The sequence below is a fragment of the Ambystoma mexicanum genome, chromosome 10 (genome assembly GCF_040938575.1).
Source record: "Ambystoma mexicanum isolate Mex_15411 chromosome 10, UKY_AmexF1_1, whole genome shotgun sequence".
Taxonomy (NCBI): Eukaryota; Metazoa; Chordata; class Amphibia; order Caudata; family Ambystomatidae; genus Ambystoma; species Ambystoma mexicanum.
This window is the reverse complement of record NC_090932.1, coordinates 311,528,272-311,550,488: the sequence shown is the minus strand read 5'-3', so window position 1 is coordinate 311,550,488 and position 22,217 is coordinate 311,528,272. Positions and strand designations below refer to the sequence as shown.

The 22,217-nt window shown below is 45.2% G+C and overlaps 1 protein-coding gene across 1 annotated transcript in view; it reads left to right on the top strand.

The window, feature by feature from the left end:
• EFHD1 (EF-hand domain family member D1) overlaps nt 1-22,217 on the top strand; it is a 372,581-nt gene that overhangs the window by 108,931 nt on the left and 241,433 nt on the right. Inside the window, exon 2 of the mRNA XM_069617904.1 lies at nt 14,996-15,143. Coding sequence (XP_069474005.1) covers nt 14,996-15,143 — 148 coding nt within the window. The remainder of the gene's footprint in view (nt 1-14,995; nt 15,144-22,217) is intronic.

Here is a 22,217-nt window from a genome sequence, read left to right as displayed (position 1 = left end):
GAGGCTTTTTGCGTAGTCAATTCTTGTTAGTATCAGGGATATGGTTTTAAGGGTTCTGTGAGGAACGGAGAGGTATGGGTGCAATCCTCTGAGTAATCTTAGGTGGTAGAAGCACTTTTTATTTATTGTGTTGAGCTGCGGTTCCAAGGATAGTCTGTTGTCCGTGAGTATTCCTAGGTTATTAACCATGCTGTAAGTCTCCGGGTGTATTCCCATGCTAGCTGGTCAGTCCAGTTGTGGGTTGGTTGTGCTGTTTTCTGTGGGTGAGAAAATGATTTTCGTTTTTGCCGTGTTCAGTTTTGAGGCTGTTTGTTGTCATCCAGTTTGTCTGTGAGACAGTTTTTGTGGCAGTTGTTTGGCACCTGGGTCGTCTTCACAATCAGTTGTGTGTCGTCTGTGTAGTTGTAGAGAGTTAGTATGTGGGTTTGAATGATTTTGATCAGGGGGCACACGTAGATGTTGAAAAGCAAGGGAGAGAGACTGGATCCTTGTGGAACTCTACAAGAAATGTGTTTGGTGTTTGAGATGAAAGGTGGTAAGTAGGTTCTTTGGTTCGCTTTGTGAATAATGAGGTAAGCCAACAGTGTGGATTTCTCTATACGCATTCCATCAGTCTTTTTATAAGTGTTGCATGGCTAGTTGTGTTGAAAGCTGCAGATATGCTCAATAGTATGAAGGCAGATTGGGTGCTGTTGCCTGCATTTATTTTCAGGTCATCCCATTTGGATAGGAGTTCTGATTCTGTTCCTCTCATTGGTCGGAAGCCAACTTGTGATTAGTCGGGTATTCTGTTTGTTTCAACGTATTTAAGTAGGATCTTGTATACATGGTACTCCAGGATTTTCGCTGGGTAGGGCAAGTTGGATATCGGTCTGTAGTTGCTTGAGTCTTCCGCTGTTTCTCATTTATTTTTTACCATTGGTTTGATTTATGCCTATTTGAAGACAGTTGGTACGATACCTATTTTGAGTGACGGGTTCATTAGGCTCTGGAAATGTGTTGCTGGGGTTCTGTGGTTGAGGATTTCTTTGAAGATGTCTGGAGACAAGGGCCCCTTGGAGATCCTGCAGGGTTGGTGTCCTTGGTCAGTGTGGAAAAGATGTCTTCGGGGATTGGTTCTAGGCAGGCGAGTCTTGCTGTAGTTGGTGTTTCGCCCGTTGTCTGTGGTTCAGCGGTTATAGTTGTATTAGCACGGTTGTGTTGATGGTCTGTTGGATTGTTTCTACTTTTGATCTTAGGTGGTTGGTGATACTGTCACATAGGGCTTGTGTTGGGATGAATATTTTCTTGCAGAATGAGGTTTTTAGAAGAGTTCTTTCCTGTGGCGTAGTATTTCTTTTTTGCTTTGAGTACTGTTAATTTGTATAGTCTGAGCTGTTTTTGGTATTTTATTTTATTCTGTCGGTTGTACTGTTCTCTCCACATTTTGTTCCATTTTGCAAATGTGTTTCTTTTTAGTTCTTTCAGCTCTTCTGTGAACCATCTTGTTGTCAGTTTTTTTGGTGTGGCTTTGAAAGGTTTTGCTGGTGCCAGGTGGTCCAGGGCCTCAGTAATCAAATGTTGAGTGTTTTTTCCGACATGTCTGGGGTTGTTTCGGTTGGATCTGTGGTGCTCAGTTGGGTCGTGTCTAGTAAGTTTGTTACGGAATCCAATTCTACGTTCTTCCAGTTTCTTTTCTTGCTGGCATGGAGTTTTTCCTTTCCTGTGTAGAGAAGTCCTCAACGCTCACACCAGAAACAATAAAACCCATTAGGGAAAAAGTCCCAGCACATCTCTTGCAAGGAAAAATGAGTTTAATTTCCACAAAACTAGAAATGCGCCAGCAAAGAACTCTGCTGCCACAGAACGTTCTGCCAAATTCAGTACGAACAACACTTTATGAAGGCATACAGCGTCATCAGTGACATGAATTACATAATGTGCAAACCCGCATGGCTGGTTGGTCGAGACGCTATACATAGGCTACCTGCTCCATAAGGGATGCCAGGCCATTGGTGCCCTGCTTCTCGGATCACTTTTTACAGTGAGCTTTCAAGCCTGTGGTGGCCTTGCAGGGCAAATTCCTTCTGGGATACAAAATGTTGGGAACACGAGACAATGAAGGGTTTATGAATGTCTGGAGTTCTGTCCTTTCTCACCGGTGCCCAAGCTACAACCTATTCCCGCCTGCATACACGTTTATTTGTATGTGTGTGGCTTGGGCCTGTGGCTCTGGCTTCAGCACAAACTAGGCCTTGATTCCAATATGGCTGCTACTATTAATTTCCCATATATACCGGGGCAAAAAAGTGCACCGCCCCTGCACTATGGCCCCTAGCGATACCCCACCACCCGTGAATCTTCCCTAGCCCCAACTGCACATTCCCTGGCATCCGAAAGCGCTGGGGGGTCGTGGGCGATTGTCTCTCCTTCCAGTTTGGCGTTTGATGTAGAAAGGTATCGGGTAATGGTCGCTCCAAACCATTGGTGTAGGTGGCGCGAACATCCATATTCCTACATGGTGAATGTATTAGCACTTCAATCAGAAAGCTTTGTACTTCTCAGAAGGGCTGCTATACTTTTTAATCAGCTAGAATTGGCACTTGTTGGCAGTCTCAGCACATAGGTCAAGATTGGAATGGGCTTCGAGTTTGACCTCCTCTTAAGCACTGTGGTGTGATGTACCCACAGCACCTTTCACAACCTCTCCCAAGTGTAGCATATGACCGACACTACGCGAGCCATATTAGCCTTGCAGAAATAAGCTGTCTGCCAGGTGGTAAGACAAGAAGTGCCAAGAAGCTGCACATCCTGATAGCTCCATCATTAAAACAGATTTACTTAAAAAAAATATGTATTAAAAAGGCCATCTAAAAAGAAATACCATGAATGGGAAGCTCACAGGGATGCAAAGAAACTGGGAGCTTTTTTGATCGTGTGTGTAACTTAGAAAGCCTGGTTTGCTCAAAACTGCCTGCAACTACTTTTGACTCCAAGACAAATGGTGAAACAAATACTTACACGAGACATTACACAAGTGTTGGCTAGTTGGGATTCCCATAAATAGGATGTACGTGTTTTTGGCGCAGTTAATTTACACGTTTGCACTTTCAACGCGCAGATTTTGACAGTCGTTTTTCAACAACTTTTATTTCTTTTTTTTAAAGAATTGGGTGTGGGGCGACTCCCCATCTAACTCACCTCCAACCAACTCAACCTGCCCTCCACCGCCCCCCAATCTAACCCAAGCACACAACACATATGTATTTTTTTTTTTAATAGTCTACGAAAAATACAGCACCAAAAACTGGATGTTGAAAGTGTAAATGTGTAGATTAGCCATGGCAAAAACACGGCATATGCAGAAATATGCGTGTAAATCCCATATCTAATTATTACTTGTTTTGCAAACTATGTGAAATTACACAACTGTTTTGTATACACTGTTTTGTATTTGTATTTTGTATTTGTATTCATTGATTTATTAAGCGCCCTACGCCAAAGCGCTGTACAATTGAACAACATAATACATAAACAAACAATATAACAGTTGGAGCAAATACATTATGAATCAATCAATAAAACAGTGATAAGAGCAATTAACTGAAGGGGATGGGTAACGAAGGGGAGTGAAAAGAGCAATTAACTGTCACTGTAGTGTGCATCATTTAAAGAATTGGAAGGAGATTAGGCCATTTTAACTAACAATTGGCACATGCCAGAGTGCCACCCAGCAGCCATTGTGGAAATTCACTTATTGCTCAGAGCCACTGAACTATGCGTTGTGGGTATGCAAATTAACTGAAAAGCATGTTGTCTGCACCCTTGAGAGCTAGCTGCCTTGATAACGCTATGTATAAAATAGTGCTGCCCTAAGAGCAAGACAGTTTTCTACAGCAAGATACTTGTTTTCAGCACATTTGCATACCCACAATGCATTGCTCGCTGCCTCTAACTGAAGGTGACCTTCCAAGCAAGGCTACTGGGTGGCGTTGTGGCATGTGTGTAAGCTTGTTAGCTGAAATGGCCTATTATACTCTCACATTTCAGCTAGACAGGATTTTGCATGCATTTTTGATGTTAGAGAAGCGAGTTAGACTGTTTCCCTTTGTTTTTAAAATATTATATTTACCTGTATCTAAAACGTACAAAAACATACTAATGGAAATGACAAGTAGGGGACCCAAGATCAGCACTTTTGTGCTGTTTGAGTTCCCTGAATGCAATGTTACAAAATGGAGTGCAAAAGTAAAGTGTAAAAACAGGCAAAATCACCTTTACCGTTTGCTTCATGTGCTCCAGAAGTAGTTCCAGCTTAGTGGTGACATCCTATTCTCTGGAGCTACGTTTGGCTCCTGCATACATGCTATTTATGACCCTTGCCATACCAATGGCTCTAAGGAACTATAAACATTGCAGATGCCCAAATGTGACGTTTAAAATAAAACTCCCCCTTGCAAACACATAACGGCCTAAAATCCTGCTGTACCATCTACAAGGCTGTTCTCCTGAAGTCCCCAAACTACCTCGCTGAGAAGGTCGCATCTCCGGAAGCCCACGATCCACCAGATGTAGGGCATGTGCAAACTTGAACTCTGCCGGTGCAGGAAGGAAAGAACCAGAAAGAAGGCAGGCCTACCCTGTCTTAGCCCCAATACTCTGGAACTCCCCCCACCCCCAATCAACACCAGACTCAACCTCTTGACCACACAAGCAGAACAACTGCAGCATGGACAGCAGTGCACCCACTGAACAGGAGGGCCGGAGGCAGTGCAAACTGCCCAAAGCCGAACAAATGCAGCATGGGCATCAGCAGTGCAAGCACTCAACATCGACAGAACTGGTATAGGCAATACAACCTGTCCACACAAGCAGAACAACTACAGCATAGGCAGCAGTGCAAGCACTGAACAGCTACAGAACTTGTATAGGCAATACAAACTGTCCACACAAGCAGAACAACTACAGCATGGGCAGCAGTGCAAGCACTGAACAGCTACAGAACTTGCGGCAGCAGTAGAACATGCCCACATACGCAGAACAAGTACAGTATGGGCAGCAGCAGTGCAAGCAAGCACTGAACAGGGACAGGATGGATTGAGGCAGTGCAATCTGCCCACAGATGCAGAACGAGCAGGGCATGGGTAGCAGCAGTGCAAGCACTGAAGAGTGACAGAACTGAGTATGGCAGCACAACCTGCCCACCCAAGAACAACAACTACAGATTGGGCAGCTGTGCATACAGCAAATGGGTACAGAACTGGAAACGGCAATGCAACATGCCCACCAAAGCAAACAAGCAAAACAAGTACAACATAGGCCTCAGCAGAGGTGCAAGCACTGAACAAGTACAGAACTGGCACGGCCCGTGCAAACTACCCACGCAAGCAGAACAAGTACAGCATAGGCAGCAGTGCAAGCACTGAACAGTTGCAGAACTTGCAGCAGCAGTACAACCGCCCACATAAGCAGAACAAGTACAGTATGGGCAGCAGCAGTACAAGCAAGCAATGAACAGGGACAGGATGAATTGAGGCAGTGCAATCTGCCCATGGAAGCAGAACAAGCATGGGTAGCAGAGGCACAGACAGGGTAGGGCCTGAGCGGGCAAAGCCCACCCAAAATCTCTAAATACCCACTCAGCAGCGCTGTGTGTGCATTTACAGATGTTAATGTCCCTGTAGTGGGCCCAACTATGTTAGCTTCAGGCCCCACTTGTTAGGCAATCATGGCTACGCCTCTGATGGGTATCAGCAGTGCAAGCACTGAAGAGTGACAGAACTGAGTATGGCAGCACAACCTGCCCACACAAGAACAGCAACTACAGATTGGGCAGCTGTGCATGCAGCAAAGGGGTACAGAACTGGCAACAGCAATGCAACCTGCCCACCAAAGCAAACAAGCAAAACAAGTACAACATAGGCCGCAGCAGAGGTGCAAGCACTGAACAAGTACAGAACTGGCAGAGCCCATGCAAACTATTAACACAAGCAGAACACGTACAGCATGGCCAGCAGTGCAAACACTGAACACCTAGAGAACTGTCAGCAGTGGTGCAATCTGCCCACAGAAGTAGAACAAGGACAGCATGCGTAGCAGCAGCAGTGCAAGCACTCATCAGGGACAGAACTGGTTGAGGCAGTTCAACCGGTATTAGCATAATTGACCCAAGAACATTTGACCTGAAACATTTGATAGAATTTTGTTTACCTTTTTTATATGGTGGTGGGTAAGGGTATAGATTAGGTTGAAGGGAAGTGGGAGGGTTGCTGGGGGATATCCCCCTACATTTTAGACTGAAAAAAAGGTCAAATAAATTTGATCAAATGTGATTAGGTTAAATGTTTTAGGTCAAAGACCCAAACCGTTCAAACTTCTCACACAAGCAGAGCAAGTACAGCATCGGCAGCAGTGCAAGTGACCAAGCAAAGAACTGGCGGAGGCAGTGCAACCTGCCCACACAAGTAGAACAAGTGCAGCATGCGCAGCAGCAGTGCAAGCACTGACCATGGACAGGACTGAAGAAGGCAGTGCAACCTGCCCACAAAAGCAAAGCAAGTGCAGCATGGGCAGCTTTACTTGCTCAGAGTATGAAGGATCAGTACAAACCTCCATCACACACATACACAACACCTACCGCACAGACAGCTGCAGGAAACAATTACCCCGTTGCACAACAAGCACCACAGGAGCAGAACCAATGCAGGGCTTCTTTCATGCCCACATAAGAGGATCGGTACATGCATCAGCAGTGCAGGCCTCTGTCACACTAAACTAAACAAGCACAGAACTGGCAAAGGCAGTGCAAGCTTCCCTCGAACATAGAACCAGTACAGTACGGCAGCAACAAGGCTCCTTCATTCACAGACTGAAGGTACAGTACAGGGACCAATTAAGTCAGCCGCGTACAAGCACTGGGAATGTCTAATGCCCCGAAGGAGTCTCACGGGGGAACCCGAGCAGGCAGGAATAGAGCACTGCAAAGGAATTAATAGGACTTGGTGGGCAGAACAATGAGTGCATTGAAATCGGGAATGCAGAGTAACTGCTCTGGTGTGTACCTGCTTGTTCTGCACTCCACAGAGGAAGTGGGCGGGCTTCTTCCTGCTTCCTCCAAGGCGGAGAGGAGGGCAAAGCGTTGTGTAGTAGTGTTGAGATAGATTGTTTGTAGTGTGGAGGCGAGGGGACTGGGGAGAAATTAAGTTTATTTGTGTGAAGGAGCGTCTGCTGCCTGGAAGGGAGGTAGCGGGTAAGTGTGTGTGTTTCTGAATGTGTCTGTAAGAAGAAGGGGGGTTTGGGTAGAAATGGTTATGGTGGGGAGGGGACAGGGGAGTAAAGTGGAGTTTGGGGTGAAACTCAATCTAAAGTGTGCGTGAGGGCGGGGATTGATTTTCAGGGGTGCTTGGGAGGTGAAACCCCCTGGAATGTTAATGTTAAAGGATATTTGTACCGTGCACTATCACCACCGGAGTGGTCCCCTGGCGCTCAAAAGTGTGATATTAGTGAATATTAAAGGCTGCACCAAATGAGCCGGAAAAACAACTTTTATTTTTGTGTATGGTCTTTAATATTCGAAAATATCACATAGAACCCATCAATGCAGGTTCCAAGCATAGAACTTTGATCAACTACATGGTTCACACCCAAGCTTTGCAGATTATTTGAACTTTAGCTTGTTTTAGTTTTTTATGTCCTATGGGGTAATTTGTGCATTGTTTACTTCAACTGCCAAAATGAAGAATCCAATTGCCGGCCTGGGGCATACAGAGATAGGCTATCTCAGCGCTTTAAGTTGGATGTGAAATCAAGGGGGGCACTAACAATGGGCATGGCTTTAGAAACTAGGGGGCGGGGTTGAGGGGGCAAGTAGCTTGCGCAATGGCTGGCTGCTGCAAAAATAAATACATAACCTGGCACTGTGTGGTCTGGCTTCCAGTGGCACATCAAACAATTGATTTCTAACCATATTAATTCAACAAGGTTGATGGCTTCTTTCAACTTTATCTAGAGCTGGAAGGAGGGCCCTAGAAGGGAGACGCTTAGTTTCATAAACCTTCTTTGCACGTTATTCGTTGTTTTCATTCATTCGGTCTGTCAGCCTCATCTCTCGAGAATTGCTGCAGCCGCCCAGAAAAAAAGCTTTTGTCCTTGTTAATCATGGTTTTACTATCCAACTTTCGCCCAATCTCAGTTCTCTGTATGGGATTAATGGAATCTCTGATTTTTCCCTTATTCAGTTCTTTTTTTGGAATCATCTGATCTTTTCAATCCATTTCAGTCTGGTTTTCACCCTGGCAGGGGAACGGAATCTGTACTTGTATCAGTGATGGAGGATTTGGCCCGGATGGAGTGAAGGCACTGATTCTATTAGATCTTTCAGTTGCCTTTGATACTGTTGACCACTCCACCCTGATCGCTCGGCTATCTGGGCAGGCGCTTGCTTGGTTCCCTTCTTTTTTTGGCTTGACGTTCAGTCTATTTTTCTTTCACCTTTCCATTCCAAACCTGTGCCTCTGACACGTGGAGTCCCCCAAGGTTCTGCATTGTTCCCTATCTTGTTCAACGTTTACATCCAGCCATTTGTAGGACTTATCCACTCCCATTGTTTCATGTGCTACTCCTACACTGATGACATGCAGATTATTCTACAGCTCGATCTCTCTTCTTCTGAAATGGCTGCTTGGCTGAGCAGTTGCTGTGAGACCGTGGGAGGATGGATGGCCGACAACTGGATTAAGTTTCACGTGGATAAAACAGAGGTTTTGGTTGTAGGCTCTTCCTGTCCCTCACTTTTTTGGCCTCATGTCTTTTGTCCTCCTACACTTGACATCTGCTCTTCTCCGGTAGCAGTGGTGAAAAGTCTATGCGTAAAAACCTCAGCTTCCTTATCAATGAAGGATCAGGTTGCCACTGTCTGCCAAATGGAACATCCTGAAGCTGCAGGTCCTTCGTAAAATTCTTCCCTATAGCCCTTTGCATTTTCATGCTCCGGTGGTATCCTCTTTAGTTCTGAGTGGTATCGATTAAAGCAACTCTTTATCTAGCGCAACCAGCATATTTAATCTGTCGCCTTCAGCTGCTACAAAATATGGCAGCTAGGGCTGTACTACATCCTCCCTTTGGCTCACATGTCTCCATTTCTACGCCAGTTGCACTGGCTTCCAATTGAGAAATGTGTTTTATTTATATCCTTATGCGCTACATTTTGCCCCTATATTCCCTCTAGAGTGCTCCACTCTCAGTCACCCCTGACTAGAGAGGTCCCTTGCGTGAAACGCTCTCAGTAGGGGGGTGGGCTTTCTCTGTGGCTGCAGCAAAAGCCTGGAACACCCTCCCATTTGTGCTGTGGGCTACTGAAAACCATCTTTATTTTGTTCGACTGCTGAAGACTCATCTGTTTTAGACTCTGGCTCCTCTGTTTTCTCTGGTGTAGTCTAATGGTCTAGCGCCAAGATGCCTTCGGGCGAACGCTGCGCTTTAGAAATATACATAACATAACATTGTGGGCAGGGGACTAGGGGCGGACAGCATCATTGCTTTTATGCGCCCCAGTTCTTTTTGTTTTGTAATTACTGCCGCCTTTGAGCATGATTCAGTCCCATCAAGAAGACCCAAGAAGAACATGGTATGGACTTAAGCACATAGTCGAATCTTTCACTCTGCAACCAGAAAACTGGGGTGCACGTGAAATTGCCCACCAAGAATAAAAAGACACTTTCTAAATACAGCCCACCTGTTAAAGCCATGAAAATCTGAACAAAATACACCCCTGCCCCGGATGGCTGACTATTGAATTTGGAAAAAATAACTAGGTATACTTGTGCCAACAGCTTCAATCCGGGATGCCACCTGATCAGCAAGAAACCAGACTCTGAGATCACAGAGAACAAGAAGAGAGTACAATGGCACAACGTTTGGGGGTGCCCCCTGTGAGCCTTGTTGAGGGCCTGACCCCCATGCTCAGCAACAAATCACGGGTCACGCTACACTCTGGACTGGCCTACACTACGACCCCGAACTGCCAGAATCAGCTATTCAGCCCAGAATTACCTCCACCTGCCTCTTCCTCCTCCCAGTACTTAGCTATGAGGCACCTTGCCTCATTGGTAAGTACTGGGAGGAGGAAGAGTGGAATTAGGAGTTGTGAAGATTACAGTTAACTAAACCAGGTATTACACCCACGTCCCTCTACCTTGTCCCAGTACCTGTATATGAGGCAACATTCCTTGTACACAAGTACTGGGAAAAGGAAGAGTAGGGCTAGTAGTGATGAAGATTACCAATAAGTAACCCAGGCATTAAACACAAGCACACACGATTACCGCACAGCCCTCTTCCTTGTCCCAGTACTTGTGTATGAGGCAACAGTCCTAATACACAAGTACTGGGATGAAAAAAAGTAGGAAAAGGAGTGATGAAGATTACCAGTAAGTAATCAGAGCATTCACCATACACTCACACATGCACACCCAGGCAGCCACCCATACTTCATGCACTCACTCATTGACATATAGTCACTTACACAGACGCACACACATTAATGTTAACGCTAAAGGTTTTTATACTGCGCATAGGTGCCACTTGTGTGGTCACTTGGCGCTCTGGTGGTTCTGTGCAGAAAATAATTAAGGTGAAAAGGATAAGGATAGTGGGAGGAGCAGGAAAAGAGAGAGCAAGGGAGCTGTGATGTGCTTTTGGCAGCTTCAGTTCGGATGCACCGTTCACTGAGCTGGCTTCGAGATTCAGAAGTAGCTGTCATGTGGTGTTGTGCGAGATTGTTTGTGCTATGTCTTGTGGTTGTGGTGTTGTGAAGTATGTGCAGGTTGCTGTGCAGAGGAGTTCTGGTTGTCTTTAGTGGACTATGTGAGAGGAGTGTTGTGTGTTAGCAATTTCTCACATATGGGTGAACTAATACCAAGCAACAGAGTTCGCCTAGATGTGAGAAATGGCTAAGCAACAGAATTTGCCTAGATGTGAGAAATGGCTAAGCAAAACAATTCGCCTAGATGTGAGAAATGGCTAAGCAACACAGTTTGCCTAGATGTGAGAAATGGTTTAGCAACACAATTCGCCAAGGAGGGAGTTAACACATTGGATATGTGTGAGGGGTGTGGTTGTTGTATGAATGTGGGTGTATGCATTGGATTGTAGGCTTATGGGTGGTGAGGTAAGAGAGAAAAGAGTAATCTAGGAATAATAAGAGAAGTGGGGTACAGTGATTACTGCCCCCCGTCCGCACCACACTCACTTTCTCAGTCGATGCTGGTTGATGGCTGCAGGCTTCCTGCATCCTTGGCTGATACCGGCAGACACGATCTGGAGCTGCTTCTGCAGGAGCTGTGCTTTGCCTTGTGGCCCTTATCCGATGAGGCTGCATCGGGTGGGGGGCTGTCCTGAAGGCTGGACTTAAGAGGGGCACTAGGCCCAATCAGGGTTCAGGTGGGGGAGGCAGGAGTAGAGGGAGAGTTCAGGGAAGGGGCATCTCGAGGTGGACCCAAAACAATGCCTGGGAGCGGCAGGATGCAAATGTAAGACAAATCAGGTTGAATCAAGCTATAATCGACAAAACGAGCTCCAAAACACAATGTTCAAAAAGGCTGATGCACAGAATATGCGCACAAATACAACTCCGAGCACGCCTCTGAGCAACAAAATGTTAAAGCAAGGCCAGTCATTTATACAAAATAAATGTTCTTACCTTTGAATCCATTGATCCAGGAGAGGGAACGAGGCCTCCAGTGCAGCAGGAACGGTTGTTTTTGTCATGGAGCGGGAGGCCTGCATGTCATGGTGTGCAGGGACCCCCATGACTTCAAAAAGAAAGTTTCTTTTTGAAGTCACTCTGCCTTCACAAAGACATTATTTCCATACTGGACCTATTACCATGACAGAAACAATTTCCTTATGAAGGCAGAATGACTACAAAGGGAAACTATTTATTTTTGAAGTAGTAGGGCTCCCTCACCCCTTCACATGGAGGCCTCGACCCTGGAAGCCTCTATGTGATGAGGAGAGGGGAAGGGCCTATGACTTCAAAAACAAATAGTTCCTTTTTGAAGTCCTTCGTCCTTCATAAAAAAATTATTTCCACTACATGACCGTATAGGAAATAATGTCTTTATGAAGTCAGAGTGACTGCACAGAGAAACGTTTTATTTTTGAAGTCGGAGGAGTGGGGGGGGTGGGGGGGGGCTTGCCAGGACAAACGCCAGGGAGGGGATGCGGGGGCCGCCACTACACCATTGGCCACATGAGGCTCATAGAGTGCATGCTGAAACGAGACAGTAGATCAATCTTGGGAAGATACAGGTTGACCTATGAGGCTATAGGACAGGCTGAAATTGAAAGCAGCTTGATGTGCCCAAGCTCTTCTTCACGCAGATCTTCTAGTGAAACAACTCCAAGTAGGGCCGGCCCTAGGCATGGGCAGTCTGTGCCATAGCCCAGTGCTGTAGACCAGGGTCACACGCTCATGGGGGTCCAACAGCAAATTGCTTCCACATGTATATGGAGTAACATGGTTTGTATTTTATATGGGCTCTTTGTTCTTCTGCCTGTCCAGGCGGGGAAACGCCGGGCCCTGCCGACCACCCTGTGACGCTCTGGTCCCACACTAAGGGCTCATAAATACTTGACTACTTATCACTCGATTTGTTTTATTTGCTTTGCTCATTTAAAGTGGAATCCATTTAGAAGTGATGGTTCATTTAGGTAACTATTGTTTTGGACAAGAGTTCTTAACATTTTGGCGATAAGAACTGCAAAAAGAGAATTTTTATTCTGAAACCGCACACAAAGCACCAGTTAGCTGCCCAAATCTATGCCTTCTTCCAGGACCATTAATATATGCCACACACAAAAAATGTTAAACTCTATCCTTTATTTTTGTGTTCTCGTTTGACACACACACGTTTCTTTTTATTCTAGAATGTCACATTTTCCTTACATCATGAAGCAAGCCTTTGTCAGAAAACTAAAAGAAAAAAGGTTTCCTTCTCACACATTATCTTTCGCAAAACCCACAGGCCCTTCTTTAGCCTTCTGCTGAATTGCATTCTGGTATTTGAAGTTTTCCTTTCAAGATGGGGGAAAATAATGTCACAATTGTACTCTTTTAGCTTAATATAGTTCTATACGGATTTATGGGATTTCTGCAAGTATTTTGTTATGATGTTTACTTTTCAATTCATCTTTGCAAAACAGTGTATTGTTGAAACTAAACATGGGGGTGAGGATGGCAACGGAGGAGGGGGCAAGCGAGTCCTGAAGATTTGGCAAAAATGTGGCAAGAGAGATTGCTGGCCTAAAGACTGGCTATGTTAAAATTTGGAAACCTGTAAACTTGCTTACTCTTGTTGCCTGGAGTCCAGCAGCTACACAGGCTCTACTTCGATCACAATATGAGGCAGGGCTGCAGTTGAGGCTCATTGCCCTGTCTGTTTTGGGAACTGTGGTGTCACAACTGGATACATAGCTCCCCCTCTTATGTTTTGAAAAAATAAGCATTGCTTGGAGATTGATTTATTTTGACAGTGTGCTCTGTCACCTTGAAGCGTCTCTTGTGCTAGAGGGGATCACCAATAAAGATCTCACACTAAATAACCGGACAGACTCCAAGAACATGGCAAAGTACTACTTTATTCTCAATTTCATAAAGCAGGGCAAACTGGCAGACATTGGACTGATGCTTGCACACTTGCACACAAACTTGATTACACAGAGGTTTTATACCCCAATATGCGTCATCTCTGACGTCATCCTATGTGGCAAACTGTGAAACCTATTGATGGCACGGATTGGTTAGTGGACCATATCTATTTATAGAATAAATAAGGATTAGTACACCATTGGCTGCGTTTTATCTGTAAGGCACGCCTCAAACTACCTCTAAATATGTATATTACTGATTATAGTGGACAAAATGGCAGCAGATTGGTCTATGCAACATTGTAAAGCAGTAACAGGTTACCCTATAGTGTGGATTTAAGTTCCTGGGCTATGGCCAGCACCATGTGGCTTTTTATTTCTGGAGTGGCTGGCTTTCTTGTTCAGGCCTCTTAAACAAAACAGGGGGTTCCACAAGTGCAACACTTGGAGCAGTGACCCTAAATAAGAAAGAATAGGAATAACAAATAATTTGTCTTTCTGGAATTCTATACAATAATTGCTAGACTCATTAAAGGTACCCTTCAGGGGGTGAGTCACTGATTTAGTCTGTTCTTAAACACTACAACTCATCCTTTTATCCTTCTGAGGTCGATAAATGAGTACTTACACAGGTTGGGTGATATTGGGTGTATATTTTTTCTATATAAAGCGCTAAAGCGTAAGTGCTATAAAATAATACATCATTATCATTTGGCCTCGGATGTCTGCTTGCATTCACAGTAATTTGGTAATATGGGCCTATTCACTATGATATTAACGATACATATTGTGATCCATTCTTGCATGAAATGTACATCATATTATAGTGATATCGTAACCATATTGTTCGTAGTGTACTTAAGAATAATGCTATGTGATGCCACTTCCTGTTTTGTCAAGGGGTGAAAGGTCATTTTCCACTGCTTCCCGTGATGTCACTCCGGGCTGGGGGTCAAATGACATCACGTCATGTGATGTAATTAGAGTTCAAAGGTTGTGTGATGTCACTTCCAGTACCCCTGGCATTTTGGTGAAAGGACGTCCCTGGCTATGGACCATATTACATAAACTGACCTAGGTGGAGAAGCATTTATGTGACCAGCGCCATGTTGCCATTAAATAAAAGCGCACAGTGGTCCATTTGTGATATCAAACTCACTTGTGAATTATTGTGGCATAGCTTGGACGCGTGACTGTGTGCGTGCGCGCGCGCGCACTGCCCGTGACGGTGGTCTCTAAATGAGGAGTCAATTGGCCAATGTCTGTTGGGTCTGTACTCTCCTTACTTAAAGTATCAAGAAGTGTGGGTGCTGCCTGCTGTATTGCTATACACCTTTCCTACATTGACTTCTACTCTCCAAACCTGCAGGTACGACTCCGGGAAGGACGGATTCATTGACTTGATGGAACTGAAACGAATGATGGAGAAGCTGGGAGCGCCCCAGACCCACCTGGGCCTCAAGGAGATGATCAAGGAGGTGGATGAAGACTTTGACGGCAAGCTCAATTTCCGTGAGGTGAGGCCGGGGCATAGTGTGTGAGGGTGGGAGGTTGCGGGTTGCCACGCTCTTCCGTCGTGGGGCCTGTCTGACCCTCGGTCGGGTCGGGGGCTTCGTTCAGCTCAGTGTGGGCTCCTTTTAAAGCTTCTTCCAGTGTTCTTGTGTTTTTCATGGGCTGCCCACGAGGCATACATGCATGGGACATGCTGGCAAGGACAGGGTCATATCGAGTGACCCATTTACATGTTGCTGTGCAGGGCTTCCTGGCATGGGCCAATGGTCGCGCGCTGTGTGATGGGCCTTCTGCATTTTTCTCTAGACTCCCAGCGCAGCCTACTAATGATTAATTTATATAGCACAAGGTAACCCGCGGCAACACTTCCCATCAGGCCCTGCCTGTGAAATCCAAACTCGTGTGGCACTGCACACTTTATTTACAAAATATGCAACAGCACGCTGAATGCCTGTTTCGAAGAATGCTGGCAGTGTGGGCTGTTGTCTTGGTTGCACTCCCTGAACAGTTTACAGAAAATGCAAGTTGCCCGTGCCACGTGCGAATGGCACATTCATCAGCACTGCGTCCTATCCAGTAGCTGCCAAGTCCCTGGAGGTTGCCTTTTAGCCACTAGCTCTTTGCAGCTGGAGGCAATGCACCCTTATGGGGAAAGCAAAACTACAAGACCCAGAATGCTCAGCGCGTTTGACTGAAGAGCCAGAGATGTATAGCGTTTGCACGGGACCTCCTAGAAATAAAGCCGTGTTGTCATTTAGTCCCGACTCAGTGGAACTTCAGGCTGTTCCAGTTCAGGATAGAAAGGCCCTTCACCAGTCATGGCACCCAGAACCAAACCACTCTGTAAAGCTGCTGCTGGTAGTCTCGCGCTTTTATGGGAAGCTCAAACTTCACTATTGCAGAAGAAATCTAATTGGCACGAGACGAAACACCAACCTCGGCAAGACAGCTGGGATCCTAGATGGGAGCAAAGGGGAGCTCTGTTTCAGCCGATCTTTGAGATGTGGATTTAATGAAAGAGATATTTTAGATGTCAAAAGTGGGCAGCTGTTTGTCAACATTGTTAGCTTCACTGACCATGAAACATGTTCTTACTGAGCAGTTACCCACATGCGGATTAACATCCCGTGCCTAAGCAGTCCAGGGTGGTCGATAGCCCACACGGTTAGCTGGGGAATATCGTATTTACAACCCTGGCTAATATATGCCCCTGGCAGAGCAGTTCATCGCCCTTTAGACTATTTTCCCATGAGTGTGAAGCAGCGGATTTAGTGGCCCTTTATACGGGTACACATTGCAAACATGTCTCCCCACATATACACATGTGCCAAGTCAGGGGCCTGCTGCTTGTGGCTCTCCAGATGTTCTAGACTACGACTCCTGCGACCCCCTTGCCGATGACCATGGTCGCTAGGGCTGATGGGAGTTGTAGTCCAAAAGATCTGCAGAGACAAAGGTTGCAGACTCCTGTTCCAAGCCTTTATCTCAGCATGTCATTAACGTGCGTTAATGTTACCTAACATAACGGTAATTATGTTAACATTGGACGATGTTGCCCATACCAAGATTCAAACTTGTGAGATCACACACATCTCTACAGTGGGCATTTAATCTACTGGCCTATGGTACCATCATTGCCCTGCATGCATACATATGAACACACCATACTAATCAATTACTAGTTCTTATTCAGGGGCATGTGTTACTCATTTTGTCAACTTCGCAAATAGGAGCTCATTGTAAATTAGCGGAGCTCACTGATTTCAGCAGCATGCCCACAGATGTTTTCCATCCATGCATGTTCAGTTGTACTGTAGAGAATAACAAACTTCCATTTGCAGATTGCATACGTTATTAGATTGCCCTGTACTTATTTTGCAGACACACACTTTGTCCTTTTGCCCTTTGAGAGTGGATGATACTTTTGTTTTGCATAACACATTTCTTATACTTCTCATATATTGCTATGTTGATTTACCATGTGGTTTAATGTTTATGTGCCTTTATTGAACACATGATAGCTTTTTAAAGAGAGTACGCAGTAGTATATGTTTATGCATATCTAAAGATGGGATGGTTTGATAGGTAGCCAGTTGGGGTATATGGGTTTTATGTTTGGCATAAGATGCTATTTGTTAAGTTAAATCTAGTTTGCAACTAGCATTTCAGTAGTACAGCAATGTTATTATATTGATGGGTCCATTCCAGAAAGCCAATGATACTGGTATGTTTATCACAAGAAAAGAGCTGATACAGCGATGCAACCTATTTGTTACTTCACAAAACCAACTCCTATTACCACACAGACCAAAAATAGTTCAAGATGACTTAAGCGCTGATGTATCAATTCCAATACAGTGCAGTGTTACATTCAATATCTTTAAAGTGCATCTCCTGTCCACATCACATTCAATATCGTTTAAATGCATAGCTTTTTCACATCACATGGCCGACTCAAGGGCCGCGCGTTTCGCCCCAACCCGGCCTTGTCAAGGCTAAAGGCTGCTTAAAGTCATACACTTATTGATATTTTTAACATTTCTGATTATTGGCGATGATGGAGTGTAGTACAGAGCAGTCTCCTTAGTATGTCCTAATTATAAGATTCGGTCTTACTTTTGTAGTCCATGGTCATATGTATTGGATATTTTAAAAGTGATTGGTTCCCACTCAAAAAAAAATCCTTTCTTGCTTGTTAGCAGTGAAGGGTCTAATTCGGCAGATCCCTTTCTGACATCTAGTAGTAATTGACTTGATTCTTGCCGTGTCCCACGTGCTAGTTGCAAACTAGATTTACCGTAAGAAGCAATTTGTTATACCAAATATAAAACCTACATTCCCCAATTCGGCTCTCTCTAGCTATAGTAAGCTGCAGTGGAGTCAACAGGATTTTGTCATTTACACTATTTAGCATGAGGTTGTGTGCTGGGATGTCCAGAGCATGGCTGCCTGCTACCCACCCACCTAAATTAAAACCCTAAAAGCAAAGAGTGGCACAGGTCTAACTAACTCTCAGTATCTTGCATGGATTGAGCTATAGTCTGTTGCCTAAGTTGCAAAATGTGGAGCAAAGAAACCTGGTTATAGTTCTTTATTTATTTAAGTTTTAATGTGATATAGCATATAAATAAACTTTACACATAAAAAATATAAATGTTATACTTAAATACAACTTTACATAGTAAAACATATCAGATAAGATAGAGACAGATACAACATGGTTATCACTCAATTTCTCAATACAGAAATACAAAGAAAGAAAAAAATAATAAAACCTAATAAATAAAATAACATCAGTGAACCTAACGGGGTACATTTACATCCAACCAATATCATTATTGCCTAACAAATGTCCATGATTCAGGAGGAATTTATAACCAATTGTATCAATCGTGGAGTCCTTCTACCAATCAATAAACCAGGGGTTTCAATAAGGAAAAGAAATACATAAGGAAGACAAGAATAATTAACATCTCTCTAAGTTACAGCATTGGTTCGGGTGGAAATTCCCAATCGGCTCTCTATCACTAGCAAAACATTGTACCTAGAGACCAAGAGCCTGATATTTGATGTGTTAATGCTACTCCACCAAAAGAGAGATTCTGCTATACAGTTAAATCGGGGGCTGTATCTCCTATATTCGGTCTGATAAATCATGGCTAATCTAGGGCAATTTGTCAGCACATGTTTCCCTGTTTCCGCAATTGACTTGTTATTACAGTTCTGGCTTACCCAAAGTGTGTGATCCTGAGCACATCACTTTACATTCTTCTGCCTCGTTTCATTTAGCTCCCAAAACTGGGTCACACAGAAATGATTTCATGCAGAGATTACTAACTAAAATGTTGCTCCATTTACAACAGTGACTGTGTATATAGTACACACATGAGGTTGGATTGCGCCTCGGCTCGCTCGTGGAGCATCACTAGCCATGGCCTTCGCTCCACACAGATGAGTGTATTAAATGATACTGCAGTGTTTGCTGAGCGGGCGTGGCTTGCATAATCGTATTCAGAATTCTACGTAGGAGCATACACGTATGTGAAAAGGGCTAGCCGGGTCGGAACTGCCCTTCAAGTGGCCTCTGACAGTCACAATTCACCCTTCATTGTGAGATACTCGGAAGGGGCAGCGAGGCCGAGAATTCCCTTTTAACCCCTCATCTCCCGACCTTATCCATATTCACTTGTTTGCCTTGTGGGGTGGAGCCTATGCTGATTGCTGGTTAGAAATACGTCTAGCACCAGTGGGGAACCATTTATCTTTTTTTTTTTTTTTTTTTTTAAATGTTGGCTCCCCACATTGGGGGAGCCTACTAGACATGGGGACCATTTCTCGAAATGGAAAAAGTCAGAGCTAGAAATTGTAACGATACCTTTTCCCTTTCTAGCATGAGTAGTAATGCCCTACCTCCCACCCTCCGAGGCGAGGCATCCCTCATGACTTTTCGCAAAGCCATGAAAACTGTGCTCTTCACCTGAAGTACGCCATAATTTGCAGCCAAACCTGTTTTTCACATACATGCACCATGCTTATATGTATCCTACTGTATATTTGCTCTATTTCTGTTCAATGTTTAACTGCTGCGCCCCGCGTGTCCGATCCCTGTAACTAAGTTCCCTTCAAGTAACAGCGCCTCGATGCCCCAGGGCTGCTGTGCGCTATAAAAATGTACTAAATAAATAGGCTGTGGAAGTAGGGAAGCCATCTATCCCTAAACATCTGAAACCCACACATGCCACACATTCTAGCACTTGGGAATGCTTGCTCTGGCAATAGAAAAAAGTTGTATTCTTTTTCTAGTGCAAAAGGGCTGCTCTGGCCATAGACAGACAAATTATGTTTTCTCTCTCTAGCCTGTATTTGTTTGAAATAGAGCAAGAAAAGCAGATGGCAACTTGCTGAGGGCCATGGTAAGTATGACAGAGCTACAGCCTGCCAATGTAGAGCAATATAACAGAAGAGGCAAAGGCTCTAGTTATCATTCAGTGTTGAAGTATATCAAATTGAGCCAGTTCCTGACTTGCGGCATTTTCCTTTTTAGTGGGCTACACCCTATTGCTTGTTGGGAAATCTCACAATCACCCACCGCCCCCTAAATATTACAGACTAAGCTATGCTCTTGGATGGGGAGCTAGGCGATTTGGGAGAACAGAATGAGATGGCGATACAATGAAGGAACTCGGACAAAGGTCGGGCTGTGCATTCACGTCTTTGTGCATTTGCAGTAGACCATTGGCTTCTGCAATGACATCGGTTTTGCTAATTTTTCAGGGAACAAACATAACCGATGTAATGGGGTTAGGTGGTACAGAAACAATATGAAGCATTGGCAATGCCAACTGTTTATGCTTTTGTGTAGGCATGGGAAAGGCACTTGCCAGGCACAGCTGTAGTAGCATTAACTGGCCATTGATGGTAGCAGCTGCAGAAGGGTGCGAGTACTTGGAAGACTGCTTTGAAAAAACACTGGTAGGCACTTCCAGCACAACGCGTGATGGTGAAGCTGAAATAGTTCCCGTATAAGGTGTTTTGGGCGGGAAAGGGCAGAAACTGAGTGGGAATGGCCATAGGGATTAGCATGGCCATGGGCAGTCAATGGGTGGGCACTAACCAAACAACACCGGCTGAATGTGTGTCCCGCGTCATATCCCGGGAGGATAGCTCAGCGGCAACGTGCTCGCCTTGGAAACAAGATGACACAAAGCAACACAGGTTCGATCCCCGGGTCCGCGATTAGAAACCTCAGGTATTAAGCGCGTTATAAATACACAACTAAGAGGCATATTCCTGTAACAGCGCCTGATGCCCCCGGGCTGTGTGAGCACTTTAAAAATGCAAATAAATAAATATGCCTCCTTATCTGTACTGTGATGCAATAGTTTCGGCTTTTAGGTGTTACAAGCGACACCTCACAGCCCAAGCTAAAAAAGGGAGGGAGGACACAAGGGGCTGTCCCCCCTTATAAACAAGAAACTATGCAAATGGGTAAAGATGTAAATGCACAGGTGTAAACACCCAGAACTGGGGTATAAGGGCGAGTCCCTATCTCCACAAAGCATGCTTGGAGCTTAAGGGCTGGCCTTCTACTTGTATAGTCATTGTCTATTCAGAAAGAAGCCTAAGGTTACTGCATCTTTATGGAGCAGGTGTAAGAGAGGCAAGCTTGTCATATATGAGGGAGGTCACTGGGTGTGTAGGGGGAGGCCTAACAGGATGATTGGGTCATCCAATAGGTTGTGTTCTTTTCTTCAATGCCAGTGAGGCACCAGCTGGTCACTTAACAGTAAGAATTGCCTTGTTTGTTTGAAGGAACCATAAGAGGGGGTGGGGTCCCTGTCTCTGTGTACAAAACATACCTGGAAGTGAGAAGCAGATCCCACACCAGGGTGGGTCGCTATATGGCTATAGGAACACATAAGGAGGAGCACATGGTCTCCCAGTACGGTGGGGACACTATTTCAACGGGAAAGTGCATATGGGAGCAGGAGGGTGCTGTTATCTGTTTGTAAGCATGTGAGGGGAAGGAGGGGTGCAGGCAAGGCCTTTAATGGCATGGGGAAACGAGGCGGGGCTCGTCAAGGGGGTGTGGCCTAACAGCTGGGATCGCCTGCTGGCCCATTAGGCCACGCCCCTTTAACGAGCCCCGGCTCAATCGACTGCAGGCAACCCCCGCCAGGGAGACCTTTGCCAAGAGCAGCACCCTCTGTGGAGAGGGTACTGATCTCTGCAATACTTAACTAAAGAGATGCATAGCGTGGGTCGACACCACCTTTTCTTCCTTAATGGTGGTGCCGACCCCTGGCAGGCATCCCTTTGCAGAGATCATCATACTGGCACCTTAGGGTGCCAGGGTGTTGATCCCTGCATTGCTTATATAAAGGAATGCCTGGCGGGGGACAGCACCACATGTTTTCATCCTTAATGGTGGCGCTGCCGCTCGCCGGGCATCCCTCAGGTGGTCCCTGCGTTTCTTAGTTTAAGGGATGCCTGACGAGCGGGCAATCCAACCATTACGGATGAAAAGGGGAGGCCACAGCCCTTTTTTCCTATAGCCTGAAGCTCCCCCCGAATGAGCG